General features: G+C 53.6%; 2 protein-coding genes across 2 annotated transcripts; one reads left to right on the top strand and one right to left on the bottom strand.

Annotated features, from left to right (window-relative positions):
- Positions 1 to 3979: 3979 nt before the first annotated feature.
- On the bottom strand, positions 3980 to 5463 carry CTRU02_205409 (glycosyltransferase family 34 protein; the record flags this gene model as incomplete). The annotated part of the gene is made up of 3 exons (XM_036722706.1): positions 3980 to 4643; positions 4699 to 4987; positions 5043 to 5463. 3 exons carry the CDS (start codon positions 5461 to 5463, stop codon positions 3980 to 3982), a joined length of 1374 nt encoding a protein of 457 aa, XP_036585603.1.
- A 4669-nt stretch (positions 5464 to 10132) lies between these two features.
- Positions 10133 to 15143, top strand: CTRU02_205408 (glycoprotease family protein; the record flags this gene model as incomplete). Its single annotated transcript, XM_036722705.2, has 2 exons — positions 10133 to 13211; positions 13762 to 15143. The coding sequence occupies 2 exons, from the start codon at positions 10133 to 10135 to the stop codon at positions 15141 to 15143; spliced, it is 4461 nt and encodes a 1486-aa protein (XP_036585602.2).
- Positions 15144 to 15446: the final 303 nt, after the last annotated feature.

The raw sequence follows: 15446 nt of genomic DNA, 5'->3' as shown, positions 1-15446 counted from the left end.
TATGCGAGAGAGGGGGGGAGGCCATGTGTGGATTTGATGTGACGGGTGTTGTTCGCTGGTGACGAACAGGAGGTCTGTTTCAACACCATCTACCCGCCAACGCCTACGCTCGAGGGGCATTTTACAAGGGGAATCCCGACTAACTACGGAGCGAAGATGAGATGATAGGGGCTTCGGTTTGCCTTGAGAAGGAGGGGGACGCGGTGCCGAGAGGCGAATATGGTTGCACAAGGCGAGTCCTTTGGTTCCGAGACGAGACCCAAGCAGTTAAGAGTGGGCTTGTGCGTGGCTTCCATGGCATCATGTATATTCAACGGGGGGGAAGATCTCCATGGAGGTCCTTGCTCGTGGCGCGAGTTGGCAACGGGGGGTAGACCCTGAGGGATAGGTAGAAAGGGAAGAGAAGAAGAAAAAAAAAACCGCATAGGAAGCTCAATGAATGGACCATGGTAGGGAGAACAAGAGACAGGCAATGACAAGACGTTTGAATGTCAACGGCGGGTTGGACAAGTCAAAGACTCTAAACTCGCCCGTTTTGAAACACGGACCATGCCAGGGGCGGGCAGGCGCTGGCCCAATCGCTGCGCTCCCGCCCCAGCGGGCCCGTCAGTTCTGGAGCACGCGGCACCCACTCGCCCTAGCGGGGGCGGTTCCTGTCACTCCACAGTCAGTGGCTCCCCTGTGTTGTTGTTGCTGTCTTACAGATATGGTTTGCGTGTGTGTGTGTGTGCGTGCCGTAGTGCCTGGCCACCATGGAGGTCTTCCTATGGGCCCTTGGGCGTTTTCTTTCTTTTTTTCTTCTTCTTCCGATCGCGGCCGCTTAATCCATCTTGCATTGCATGTTGCTGGCAGGAGGATAGGACCCGAGAGACGGGGGCCGAGATACCACCTCGTGTGCTAGTACACTAAAAGGCCTCCCTCCAGCAGCAAATATACACATTAAAAGATACTTTTTTATGTACGCTTAACTAATGCCTTGCAACCTGTTCCTGGCCGTCAACATCCCCCCAACAAGGCACCCTAATGCATATTTTTTCCCCTTCCCCTGACAAGACGTGCCCTTACGCTGCTTATCCAGTCCAGCTCTGCCCTGCGCCCAAATGCCACGCCGCGCTAGACTCTCCTACCCCTGCGCTTTGGGCCCTGACGTGCGTCTCTGTCGATAGTTTGCGTGACATTTTCTACAGTTCCCTTCGAAGGCGGGCCTTTTGAAACAATCTTGGACTCCTGCCACAAATAGGCACTTCAAGAGACAGGAAGTAGGAACGCAGCGCGCTGAATTGAAACATTTGCCCAACCACACTCACACACTGCGCACGATCACTCGACACTCGCACATACGCACACTACACACACTTACATGCGCAATCAGTAACATCTCATCGGAATTTGGAGAGTCAGAGTAAGGGAAATTGGAACACGCACTCACACTCATACATACATACTCACACAGACTCAAACTTAATGAGGTTTCGTGCGAACCAGGACTCATACATCACCACCACCACCACCGTCATCTACCTCACGCAGGGAAGACACAGCTCTCAATCTGAACGAGTGCATCTCAGCTGCCTGCGCAGCCGCTTCGTCCCATGCCTCCCCCCCAGCTGAAATCCCCCTCCCAAAAATAATAACTATTTCCAATATTCATGGTCTGTGTAAGCAATGTACGCCCTTGGCAAACCTCGTCCGGCCCCCCGTTCATCTCTACTCTCGGAAGGTGCTTGAGTAATCACCCAACTCCAACCACATGCATCGGACGTTGGGGGTCCAAATCCAAATCTGCGGATGGCGAGGCAGGGGTTGCGATTGACCTGCCCGAAAGAGCAGCCTCTTCTTCAGCCTCGGCGGACATTTCGACCTCCGACTGCATGAGAACATCTAAAATAGCCCAGATATCCATAAACTCTGCCCATGTTTTCCCCCAGACTCGCTTGGGATGAAAATACGAGTTTGCATGCGTGAAAACTGCACCCCGGCAGATGCATCAACAAACTCATGGCAATTAAGAAAAAAAAAAGGAAAGACAAACCGAGCACTCATCACCATCTCAATCTATCTCGCACTCTAGCCCCGTGACAAACAGAAGCAAAAAGGCCTAAGAGCGCCGTTTTCAGGAAAACCCACTCGGACCAAAACCTCCATGATTCGCAAATAAGCCCCACCAACTCTGTCCAACAGCATCTTAAATGCCTCCGTGAATCTGTAAAAGGTCAACGACGATCATCTCGGGGGAAAAAAAAAAAAAAAACAGGACAGGTGCCATCCGACCAGCCGGCGCGCGCAGATCACTATACTCGGAACCGGAATACCCTTCCCCCCCTCCCAGGACCCATCACCACTGCTCCACGGTCCCTCAGCATTGGTTACAATGCCACATGCCCGATGGCGGCCTTTTCCCCTTGTAGCAGCATGAATTCTACGCGTGTACAGAAACACTGGGACCATATCAGGGCGTTTCTGGACCATTAACATCTCACATTATTCGCCCCCCTCTGATTGTTATCTCACCACTCACCAAGGAGGCAACAAAAACACACAAACAAACTTGCAAAATATACCGGGTCCAGATACCTTCACCTTCACCAGGGGGTAGGGGATCAAGAGTACCCACGGAAGCGGAGCCGAACACGCCGCACCATCAGTGCCGTCTCCCCCGCCCGTCATTGGCTGCCGGGGGGAAAAAAAAGTCCCTGAATTTTCGACAAAAGATCCACGATAGGTCATTGATAGTAAGTCGATCATCTCATTTACACGTGTGTCCCGTCCCTCGGGTTCCCCCCCCCCCCCCCCTTTTCCGGGGGCGGGATACGCACGGCTCTAGAAGGGGGGGGGGAAACGTTCTTCGTATGATACATCTGTGAGAAAAATTAATTTCCAGAGTTCGCTCCTTTCGCTTCTGTGGTTCCTTATAACCATTAACTTCCAAAGACTAAAAAGACCTCAGTGGTACAAAAGAGGTACTCACTCTCACTTTACAAGGGGAGAAAAAAAAAAAAAAGGTTGCCGGTGGGAGGCGGAGGCAAAAAATAAGCTACCCCTCTATCAATCCCGGATGTCGATCCCATGAAACACAAGGAAAGGCCTGTCATGACGGTTGAGCTTCATTCCTCCCCGTTCCCTGTTATGCTTGAAAACGTCCCTCCCCCTCCCCGAAGGCCTCGACATGGGAAGGAGCAGAGTTCTGGGTTCCCGATAGAGTTCCCGTCTCAGCCTTTCATGGTTCCTCATCCAGCCCCAAAAATAAAAAGATGAAGCATAACTTTTAGCCAATCCTGCGCGTCCCTCATGGATAGCTCTTCCTATACACATGTCAGAAGAGAGCTTTGGTCGTTTCATATTGACAGCGCGGTTGATACTAGACCATATATCACAATGCTTTACTACTGTCTCCGGAGCAAACATAAAAAGGTAGAGAAACACACACAATTAACACACTCATTCATCAACGACAGCCTAGCTGAACGATTAAAGAGTTCTGATTGGAACGCCACTAAAATGCAATCTACCTATGCCGCAAGCCAAAGAGCCGGCGTCAGCTCTTGATGCCAGAAAATCCAAGAGGCTCACTTCCGCCAATGCATACCTTCTGCCCACCTCATGGCGCACAACGTCTGGTATAACGACAAAAGGGTGCATGGCTGAATGGAAGATCATGTTGTACATCACTTCGAGAAATCGTACCCGATACTCCTGCCCGTCTTCAACTCCTAGGTTTTTTTTATTTTAAATACCGCCATGTCCATATGCCAGCTGTACTGGCTCCGTCTCATTTTTCACATCGCTCGTGACGTGTGGACATCAGAGTTTCCGAGATCCCGGGCTTCGCATGCGTATTCTGTGGTATACAAGATAGGTATCCCTATCGATAAGCAGGACATCGGAAGAGAAACACGGTCGACCAGCCGTTATTAAGTGGTCCAGCTAGATGACGTCAAATGACGCTTCTGGACCTTGTCTTAGAGAGTAGTAGGGCGTCTCAGAGCTTGACCTTTTGTCCGGTAAGCTTGAACCAGAGCACGGCGATGAGGTCCTCCTTGAAGCGCTCCCAGGGGTTGCGGTTCAGGTAGTAGCTGAGCTCGCGGTAGTTGTACATCTCGCCCCAGCAGTCGCGGCCCCATTCGCAGCCGGCCATGTTGACAACAAAGTCGCGGTCCTTCTGATCGTAGTGGATGCGTGTGTCGTTTCCGTTCTCCGAGCACGCGCCAGGCGGGAAACTGTTGATCATGCGTTGCGGAAGGAATGCTGTGTGCTTGCGAATCCAAGGCTGAGTCGTATACATTTGCTCCAGGGCGTCCTGCTCCTTGTGCTCCCATTCCATGTGCTTCTGCTCGTAGGCGACGGGGTCCCACCAGACATCGAGCATACGATCAGCCCAGGCGCTTCTCTTCACGAAAAAGGAACCCAGGTTGAAACCGGAGCAATCCTGCGACAGAATCAGGTTGACGGACTCGGGCTTGCCATCGCCAACAGGGCTTCGCGACTCCTCGTCGAGGTATGGATCGGTGAACGGGTGAGTGATGTTCAAGGGATTGTACTCGTTGATGTCGCGGTAGACGTGCTTGTTGATGTCGTTGAAGATATGGGTCTGCAGAGGATACGATAGTTCCATAACGTATGTGTTGAGATCGAGCCACCAGACCCTGTGATCAAACATGTTAGCCTAGAGTCGTAACATTTCCTATGCGCACAACATACCATTCAGCCTTGGGGTATTTGCGGAAGGCGGAGCGGATAAAGTCGACCTTCTCCCAGCTCTCACGCCATTCGTGTGCGTATCTCTTCTTGGTGCTCATGTCGACAATCTCGAGGTCGTAACCCCAGCGGTAGGCATACTTCTTCTTGTTACGCACGCTGTCCCGCTCAATAGCCCATTCGCGAGCGCCCTTCCACTCCATCACTCCTCCGCCAACGTTCGCAGCCAGAATGATGACAAACTTCTGGCCGCCACCAATCCATGTCGTTCTCCGCCAGTAGTGGACCAGGGCTATCGAGAAGTTAGCAACCAAAGTCGACTCAACTCACACACAGTCCTAACGTACGGGAGTTGTAGAAGATGGTCATCGCCAGCACGAACAAGAGGAGAATCAGCAAGCGCAGCTTCATCTTCCTACCCATGCGCGCGAAGACGCTTCGTATCCTTCCCACCAAAGGAACCTTCTGTGCCGCCCATTGCCCTCTGCCAAACTTCTCCTTCTCGGTGTAGTGGTCCTGGTTATGAAATCGCGGCAGGCTGCTGGATATCCTGCGCATATGTCTCGTGAAGAAGCCTTGGTTCTGGGTAGAAAAAGAAGGGTATCCGTTCATAGCTGAAGACCTCATTTTGGCGCTTTCCCAGGGGATCGAGGCCCCGTTGGAAGCTGAGAAGCCTTTCGGACTGGATCGACCGCTGGTGTTGATGGTTAAACCAGGGCTGGCCCAACCACCGCCAGGTATAGGGGACGGGCTACGGGAGAGGGACATTCCTGCGGTATTGGGAGTGCCTGCAACGTTCGGAAAACACGGTCAGTCAGCAAGCGGGTCCCCTTGGTAGAATTGCCCAACCCGTACTCCGTATTTGCGTCGGTGGCATGTCAGGAGCTGGGGGGTCAGGAGACAAAGACATAGTCAAGCATGGAAAGGTGTGCCATGGGTGGGAATGTGGAATGCGGGCGAGTATAGTGAATACGGGACCGACAGTGGACGTACCTGGAATCGGCGCAAGAGACTGCTGGCCTTGGCCGTGGACCCCCAGAAATTGGGAAGAGCCACGGTCGCCTGGGCCGTCAACTGTGATTGCAAGTCCGCTAGAAGCAGAGGAACGTCGTCGGTGATGTGAGCGCGTTGGCCTTCGATCGCTAAAGGACGAGGACGCGGCGAAATGCTGTGATGAATCCAGGTTGAAGACTTATGGGGGGTTGTGACCAGATGGCACTTAAGCCGCCTGGTTACAACACAAACGTGATAGAGATAGAATAGGTTCGCTAATGCGCGTAGGGGAAGGGGGTCTCCGTATCCGAAAAAAAGGGGGGTCTTTTCTGGCAAGGGCAGATAAGTCTGAGTGTCTTCCTGCAGTAGTAGTGTGCCGTAACAGTTTGGCTCGGCGTGAGGCTGTATGGGGACCACGGCGGATTATTTTGCCAGGGGAGGTGCTTATGGACGAGTGGGAAAGCGAGCCTGGCTGTGAGGGATACGGTGGCTCCGGTGGTTCTATCCAGGCGTGTGTTATCCAGTCGGCTTCGCTGATAATACGGGACGGGTGTAAGCAGGAGTAGAGGGGGAGGGAAAAAAAAAAAAGAATATTAGGGAGGAGGGTGAAAGTGGAGGAGGTCTCTTCAAAAGCTGGGTCTTCTTTCTCTGGCAATCAGACCGATTGGGGATAGAGAGGGGGAGGAGGAAAAAAAATAAAATAAAAATAAAGAATAAGGGCGTTCGCAGTCGTGGCTGCCGAGAACTGGCCGCCGCCTGCCACTGGCACTTTGCGCTGGGACAATGCGATTTTGGGGGGCGCGACGGGGGGGTCAGTCACTGTCGATGATCTAACTCCTGGGAGGGAAAGACAAGGCAGACGGTGGGCGTAGTAGACAGGACAGCAGGCAGGCAGACAAGAATGCCAACAGGACCAGGCGGGAATCGAAAGGAGTGGACGGTGTCTTTTTTTTCTTTGCACATAGAAATACATGACTCTACGAGGGGGTCAGAAGAACGCCCGCCTTTTGTGTGATTATTTGTTTTCTGGTCTCGTATCTGCAAAAGGAATGGCCTACTTGGGCAAATAAAATAAGGGAGCCCTTGCCCCCTTCTCTGTCTCTGTCCCAGTGCAGTGTCTGGCCTTACCTTACTTTGGTAAGGTTTTCGCGCTGTAGGAGCAGAAACCCGTCAGTCGTCTGCAGCGTCTAATCTTTTTTCGGATGGGGGTCTCCTGGGTGCCAAGGTGTGGTGGGTGGACCGCTGACATTACATCAGGTTCCTCGGATGCTACAAGTAGTTGACACATGGCACTAACACCAAGCTTGTGGCTTTTGGCTAGGTCCTGGGTACCTGTCCTGATTAACTGGGCACCTGAGAAGCCCGGTCTTCCAGTAGAATAAACTCTCTCGCGCCCAAAAAAAAAACTCTCACACCTTTTCCCCCTCAAAAATCAGGGCGACAGCTCCGTCATCCGAATGATGCGACAGAAGCTATGTCATTGGGATGATGATTTTCTTATCTCCAGACAAACAAAAACAACAACAAAGAAAAGACATACTGCAGATCAGGTTCAAATTCTGGCCTATCTGTGTCACGAGTACATATGGCAAGAAAGGGAGAAAGAGAGAGAGAACGAACGGACCAACGACATATTGAGAGAGGATGGCGAACCGGACCATACTGACACCCAGGGATGATATGATTGATAGCAAATAGCGCCAGCTGAGGTAAGGAGGTAAAAGGCGTAATAAAGCAACCTTTAAGCCAAGACACGAACGACAGGTGCTTCAATTGCGGGCGGGTTACCTTTTTCCCCTCCCACACCTTGCGTATCTCGTCCTTCGCACCCAGTTGGCGACTCGCAATTGGCGCGCCCAGAGATCTCGAATACCCTGAGCTGAGATGCTAGTGGATGTCGGATAATATTGGATTGCTTTCTGTCATTAGCGTCCTGCAGGCTCAAATTCGCCTATCCATAACATGCGAGGCTCGTAGTCAGCACAGGCTTAAGACACGAGTACACACACCCAAGCCGTTTTGTCTCGTGTCGGACGCGGCCATTACTCTGTGAAAAAGAGTAAATGTAATGTAGCGGTGCACAGCTCATTGCACCTCCAAACAAGGTAATTCAGATTCATGTTTGATCCTCCCGATAGATATTACATTCTAGATCGAAGCGGAGCTGCCCCATCCTCACCTTCCCTCTCCCTTGACTCTGAACCGAATTTTTAAATGAACAACGGCGTTTTGGTGACACCAGCAAACCTGGTTGTCCTGGCCTGGCTTCCATGTACCTAGTTACCGCCTCGCATTTCAATGGGATAGGGGAGGTTTGTGTAGTTGGGAAGGGGGCTCCACAGCTTAACAACCAAACGCCGGCCCTATTCAGGCACTAGTACTATGTGTGTACTCTGTGCTATGTTGCAAGTAGTAAGTAGCAACAACCCCGTCACAAAAAAAAAAAAAAAAAAAAAAAAGTCGGCGCTTCCGAGGACAGTTTAGAACAATCACTGAAGGCGTCGACTAGCATTCCATGCCGTCGTCCAGAACAAAGAGATTTGAACAATCTCAAACGCTCCAAAACGCCTTCTTTCCTCTCTGTCACCTCGCGAACTGGTGGGTTTTTAGTTTTTTTTTCACCTTCTCTAATTTCTTATTTCTAATATTCTGTCATTCGCTGTTCCATTATCCCTCCAATCCGCTTCGAGGCCCTTGTGCACAATTACACAGCCACTTCATGCTGCTGTCCGCCTGCCCAGCACCTGAGACCGGACGTGTCGGGCCCTTCCTGTTCCATCATCAGCCAAGACAGGTCCCAGGGTCCTGGGAGATAAAATCATTCTTGGTTGGCATGCAACTACCTATTCGAAAATACGTAAGTTGGGATGGCCGGGAAGTCTGTGCCGCTCTTACGTATGTGGCCATCCGAAGAAGCCCAAGCTACGACGTAGTAGGAGCACTTGATATTGGGGGTGACGACGGACTCGATCACTCACCATGTAGTATGGTGATGATGACACTGTCTAGCGTTGTACGCACGGATGGCATGCGGCCCTTTATTTTTCTTGACATGTCCTGCTATTGTCTGTGCTAGTTTCAATGCTCAAATTTTTCATATCTGTCTTTTTCTCCCCTTTCATCTCCGTCATTTGGAGTTCGGAAGGGGGAGACGAGTTTTAGACTGGAATATGTAAGGTTCACTCTGTTGTCACTTGCGCTCTCGGCACCACCCGCGGAAATATACCACAAGCACACTCCTTACGTTGACTCTACGCCGCGCCGCCTCGGCGCTCAACAAAACGGCTTCGTTGTCTTCACGGAATCTTATCTTGACACTGCTGAACCACGCGGAAGAGACCTTCCGTGGCTTCGACCGGCCAGGCCTATGCGCAGATCTAGATGTAAGGGGCACAGGGAGACACACAACTCGGCCGGGAGGGTGGCTGCGTCCCGGGTGCTACTCATCGGCGTGATCCAGACCTGTCTCGGCCCCCACTGCGCCGACGAAAGGGAGTATGGCCCTTTGCCGTTCCCCGTCGAGGCGTGGATTAGATAAGCCAAAGCAATTATGTCAGCTAGTGGGATGTCACTGTTGAATCGAAAGTCGCGCACGAGCCACAATATTCGTATCTATCGCACGTTCTTACCTCAACTTCACTTCCACTAACAACAATATGATGTGCCCATCATAGACTGGCCCCAAGCAAATGAATGATTCGACCACGACAAAAGACGTAAAAAACTACTTGTAGACTAAGCCCTCTGCCGCAGAGCCTTGCAGGCCTCCACCAACCGCGGCCAGATGACTGGCCAGCAGCGCGGTCGCCTGTGCAGGCCCGAGAGCTGGTCAGCGCCACCAGAGCCAATCATGTTATCGGGATGGCCAACTGGGCGCCTACCTCATACTGCAACTGCATCGTCCAGCCAAACATCGTGAAGCCCAGCCGTGACCCATCATTCCTCAAAATGCGTTCTTTGGTGAATCTCCCCAGTCATATAATGAAGCTAATCACTCCTGCCGCGCTGGTGTGGCCATCCTCCTGCTTGTTTCGTCTTGTCAAAGGTGGTTGAACGAGTTCCCGTGGGTGGTTACGCGGTTTCCTTCTTTACATGTCTGTGGTGCGCCTATTCACGACTCACAATTGACTTCTCCCTGGTAGTATTCTACTGTCATTCGTTTCGGCCTCCTACCTGAGCCTTTACTTCCCTCTTTCCACTCTTTCTTTCTCCCTCCAATCACCCACCCTCCTTGGCCTGTAACAACCATCACATTTGTCACTTTCTCGACTGGCTTCGACGACAAAGAATTTTTCGTTATGCGATTTCAAATATCTCACTCATCTCTGTTTTGTCAACTCGACTTTTGATCGCTCTCTTCTAGAATTCAACTCGGTTTGGTTTCAGCGTCTTTATACCATCATTCGAAAATCGAACTACAGTATTTCACACAACAAACACCAAAATGGCTTCACAAGGAAGCTCAGTGCCTTCACGGCAAAACAAACAACAACCCAATCGCGAGAGGGAGGACTGGGAGGATTGGGAGGACGACGAGGTGGTCACACCCATCATGGACGATGAAGAAGACCTCATTGCGGATAAGTCCGCCGCACCCAGCCCGCTGAGGCCAAGCAAGCCGCCCTCGACAAGGTACTCGCAACCCCGGTATTCGGTTCAAAAGTTGAGGCGGTTGAAGTCTCGACAACGGCAAAAAGCTCAGAACGCGAAGGCGGGAATCAAATTGGTGACGGACATGGCAGTACTGCGACAGCAGCAAACTGCCCAAAACGGCAGCCCTCAGATACGACAACCCAAGTTTGTAGATGCTGCGGCCCTACGAGCACTCGAGGGTGAGCCAAACTCAGCATCTGTCGGTAGCTGGAACTGGTTGAAGAAGAAGTCCTCAGATCAGAGCGGCAAGTCGCCTTCCTCAAGCACAAGGTCTCCTCAGACTGCCACTCGCAGCCCTCGAGAACCAGACCTCTCTCCAAACGACCGTCCTATTGTCATTGGAATCGCCCTGCCATCAGATATGGCTGGCACGGAAATCAGTCCACAAACAGCCGTTCTGGAGACACCCCATGACTTGCCACCCAGGTACAACAAACAACCTCCTGCGGCAAGCCAAAATAATGTCACTCCCTTGACTCCTTCTCAGCAAAGATCAGTCTGGAGTCCCGACACGCCTGACTCTGCTTCTTCCTTCCAGGGTCCACGGCCGACTTCTAGTATCTACTCGCAGGTCACCGGCTTGGGTGTCCGTGTGGCCCATGATGCACCGCCAGTCCCGTCTGTGCCCTCCACTTACAAGCAGCAAGAACGGGTGGTCAGTATTGTCCTCAAGAACAATGCCGACGACTCCGACGACGACGGTGGAAGCCCCTGCACCTTGTTCGAGGAAGACGGCGTGGCCTCCAATCGACAAAAGCCGGTCAAGGCCAAGGATGTATCAAAGAGTCCCGGAAGCGCAGAGACCCAGACTCGTGGTTGGTGGGATCACGTCACGACCCCGTTTATGAATAAGAGCCCGGTTGCTACATTCAAGAGTGAATCACAGCCAGTCAAACCTTCAGAACATGACGACTGGTGGAATGAGAAATCGCCAAAGGCCAACACCTCAAAAGCGACGCACCCGGAGTCTACGATTGTTAAAACGGTAGAAATCAGACAAGTTACTGCTCCCATTCAGAGACCTGGTCTTCCTGCATCTCCCAAGCCATCACCACGGAACATCCAAGCACCGATAGTTAGAGTTCCTACTCCCAGGCGAACCCCGTCACCACTCATGGACCGTCGTGAGCCATCGCCGGCAACATCCTCTCGTTCAGGCACTCCAAGGCCTCAAGCTCAGTCAGAGAAGGTGCCTATTGCCGAGCCAAGCCCGGCTCCCTCAGAGCAGCCGCCTCCGTACTCCCCTCCGCCGCAGCAACGAGCCGTCAAATATCGTGCTGTCTTTCCTGCTGGCCACCCGCTGCAAGCACTCTATCCCCCTTCCCCAGGCCCGATCTCTCCTGCCATCAACGGCACAATGAGTTCTCAAGGAGGTATCAACTTGACCGACATACCGCTTACACCAGCACCAAGAGGCACTACTCCCGATGGACAACATCGTCTACCGGAAAGGGTCGCTGGCACATACATCCCACAAGAGCATTCCCTCGCAGCAGATGGGGACGCCCACCGTGTCGAGAGGCAGCGCCGCCGCCACGAGAAGGAGGAGGTGATGGCACGCAAGGCAGGTGGCTTCTGGAAGGGTCGCGGGTGCGTACCGACAAGTGGATGCTACGGGCGCAGCGGCCGAGAGGGCCGCAAGAGAAGGCGTGTATGCTTGGGGGTGTGTGGCGGCATACTTGCTCTCAGCATTCTCATTGTTGTCCTCTGCGTTATGCTCATCCCAGGGGGCGGCTCCGCCCCTCAGGTGGACAGCATCTTTGTCAACCTCACCAACTTCCCTCCGATGCCTACTGGAGTCCTCTCCATGGTCGGGCCGGACAATACCGCGGCAGTCACTGGATGCAGCAGCCCTTCCACCGTTTGGAGTTGCGCGCTGCCCAAAGAGGAGCACGAATCTGCGGCACCTTACCGCCCAAATCAACCTACGTTCATTATGCAGATCCAGTGGGATAACAGTTCCCAGAACCTGTGGAATGTTCCCAACGGCGCACCGCCTCGTCCCGGAACTAAGAGCACGAAGCGCGGCGAGGTACACGGCGGACTGCTAGCCAGAGCTGGAGCATACATCCGCCGTCAAAATGCCGCCTTCAAGCCCAACCCTTCCCCGCCGTCCTTCCAGGAGATGTACTTCCTCGGAAATACAACGGACGGTGTCGTCTCTGACGAAAAGGGTGGCGAGCCGACTCCGTTCTATCTCAGCATGCTCAGGTCTGTAAACGATACAGTCGGGCCCAACGCTATGGACAAGCGCCAGAGCTCAGGGGGCGGTGATATTTCCGTCAACCTTCCTCCTCCTGACCTTGAGGCCGATGGCACCGGGGCTCCAGCCCAGCTCTTCCCCCATGCTGTCCAGCAACCTGTCCGCTTGTACGATCGCGGCTTGCCGACGGAGCACTACGGCTTCTACACATACTTCAAGCGCACTATCTACCTCAAGTCTGTCACAACCCTGAACGGGACCGACGGTGAGAGTGATGTGCCTCTTGACAAGGACGGCGGTTCCCGCAGGAGCGAGGCCAAGTTCCTCGTGACGTGGTCCCAGACGCGCTTCCTCGTGCAGATCTGGACGCGGTCGCAGAACACCACACAGCTATTGGGCAACCGTGACGGCACTGAGAAAGGTGCAACCATTGCGGAAAGCCCCGGCATGATGCCGTACCCCGTCACGATCAAGACGGACACCCATGGCGGCAAGTCGGGCGAGAAGTTTGTGTGGCACTGGCCAGTCAATGATAGACAAGGTATTGATACTAGTACCCCCAAGCTGTTGCCCAACGATCTCAGCTTCGGGGGCACTAGGGTGAACCCTCGCAAGGACAGGGACGAGTCGTTTGGAGGATTCGACGGGGGCACTGGCGGTTGCCGCTGTGAGTGGGTGAACTTTGTTTCCAAGAGAGATAGCAGCAGCAGTTGATCAGTTTATGAGAACGAAGTATGGATATGGATATGGATATGGGCATGGTTATTGGATGAAACAGCACGGGCTGCAAACAAGCAAAGGCACAGGGGGGCGGTATTCAAAATGCATTGTATCATATGCGTAGTATTTTAATCAACATTTTTTATAGTACAACACCATTACCAACCGAGGCCAAATTATTTTGACAAAACCAGTCAGATTGGTCACATGTTGAGTTGTAGATGCTGTAGAATATGAAAGCAGTGAAAAGGGCTCAGCAAAAGAATATCCTACCGGTGTGGTGTATAAGTCGGTGAACCTCGGTGTGTCACTCCTCAAATTCCACGATAAGATAAGAGCTCCCAAACTTTCTCGCAACAGCTCCTGCACCAAAGCCACACACCTCAAACTACAACCCTCTCAATCTCAAAAAATCTTCCCCAATCCAATGCGTCGCTCGCCAAGTTCAACACAATGGCGCTCCATTCTCCGCTGCCGGTCAACCTTCCCTGGCCCAGCTACCTCACCGTTCCAGCGCCGCCGTAACCTCGTAACCCTCGCAATCGAAACATCATGCGACGACACCTGCGTTGCAACCCTCTCCAAAAACCCCGAAACCCACCGCGCAACACTCCACTTCAACGGCAAGAGGACATCAGACAACCGTGCCTTTGGCGGCGTCTACCCGCCCGTCGCCCTCCGCGGCCATGATGCCTCTCTCGCGCCCCTCATCGCAGAATCCCTCTCGTCGCTACCAGCAGCAGATCGTCCTACAGCCGGCCCCGCGACAACCGCCAGCAACAAGACGATAACGGTATCCGGCGTCGCCCGGAGGAAACCCGACTTTGTGACGGTCACCCGCGGCCCGGGCATGTCCGCGAATCTCGCATCAGGGCTCGCGACGGCAAAGGGTCTCGCAGCAGCATGGCAGGTCCCGCTGCTTGCCGTGAACCACATGCAGGCACACGCCCTCACGCCGCGGCTCGTCTCTGCCCTTGAGGCCCGCGACGAGAACGAATCCGTGAACCGAACAGACATCGACGGTCACCACCGCCACTACCCTGAATTCCCATTCCTCACGCTACTGGTCTCGGGCGGACACACGCAACTAGTCCACTCCCGTTCCTTGACAGACCACCGCATCCTCGCGGCGTCAGACAACATCGCAGTCGGCGACGCCCTGGACAAAGCGGCACGGCACATATTGCCCCCGGACATGGTTTCCTCGCACACGGACGTGATGTACGGCGCTCTGCTGGAACGCTTCGCATTCCCAGACTCCTTCCCCTCTGAAGGACAAAGTCAGGACCCCTCCCAAGACTGCTACGAATATACCCCGCCGGCCCGCCGTGCCGACGAAGTAGCACCTTACATCGCTCCGTCCCCTTACTCATGGACCCTCACACCGCCGCTGGCCACCTCCCGCGCCTTGTCATATAACTTCACCGGCGTAGGCAGCGAAATCCGGAGGATAGCAGAGACAAGAGGAGGACCAGACATGACGGTCCAAGAACGCCGCGTACTGGCGCGCGCGGCAATGCGTCTGCTGTTCGAGCACCTAGCCAGCCGCGTCTTCCTCGTCCTCGCCGCGGAGCCAGAGCTCAAGGCGGCGCTGAAGACGCTGGTCGTCAGCGGCGGCGTCGCGAGCAACCGTTTCCTGATGCACGTCCTGCGTGGCATCCTCAATGTCCGCGGATTCGGGCACGTCGAGCTCGCGGCGCCGCCGCCGGCGCTGTGCACCGACAACGCAGCCATGATCGCTTGGACCGGCATGGAGATGTACGAGGCCGGTTGGGAGAGCGACATGTCTGTTTCCGTTATGAAAAAGTGGTCTATCGACCCGGCCAGTGACGAGGGTGGCATCCTCGGAATTGACGGCTGGCTGAGAAGGGATAGATAGACACACGTCATGATACCCATACCCTCCCCTTCTCGCTTGCTTTGCCGTCACATCATCTGTAAAATCACTTGTACCAATATTGTAGAAAAACTCATAATAATGAACTTGTATCGTGGTCTAGTTTACAAGTTACATGACATCCGCAACCCATCTTCGGTGCCGATGCCCAAAAGGGACAGCCTGGAAACTTATCCTCTTCCCCGCGGCTGCCCTTGCATTGCCTGCCGTGACCATTCCACCCGTCCCTCCCGACCTGTCCAAGGCACATCCCCCTCGTTACCGTGTGACTAGCGAGCGGAGCCC

This window comes from Colletotrichum truncatum (assembly GCF_014235925.2).
Source record: "Colletotrichum truncatum strain CMES1059 chromosome Unknown Contig_0003, whole genome shotgun sequence".
NCBI classification, from domain to species: Eukaryota; Fungi; Ascomycota; class Sordariomycetes; order Glomerellales; family Glomerellaceae; genus Colletotrichum; species Colletotrichum truncatum.
The sequence above is the reverse complement of the archived record's forward strand: the minus strand, read 5'-3'. Positions and strand labels throughout refer to the sequence as shown.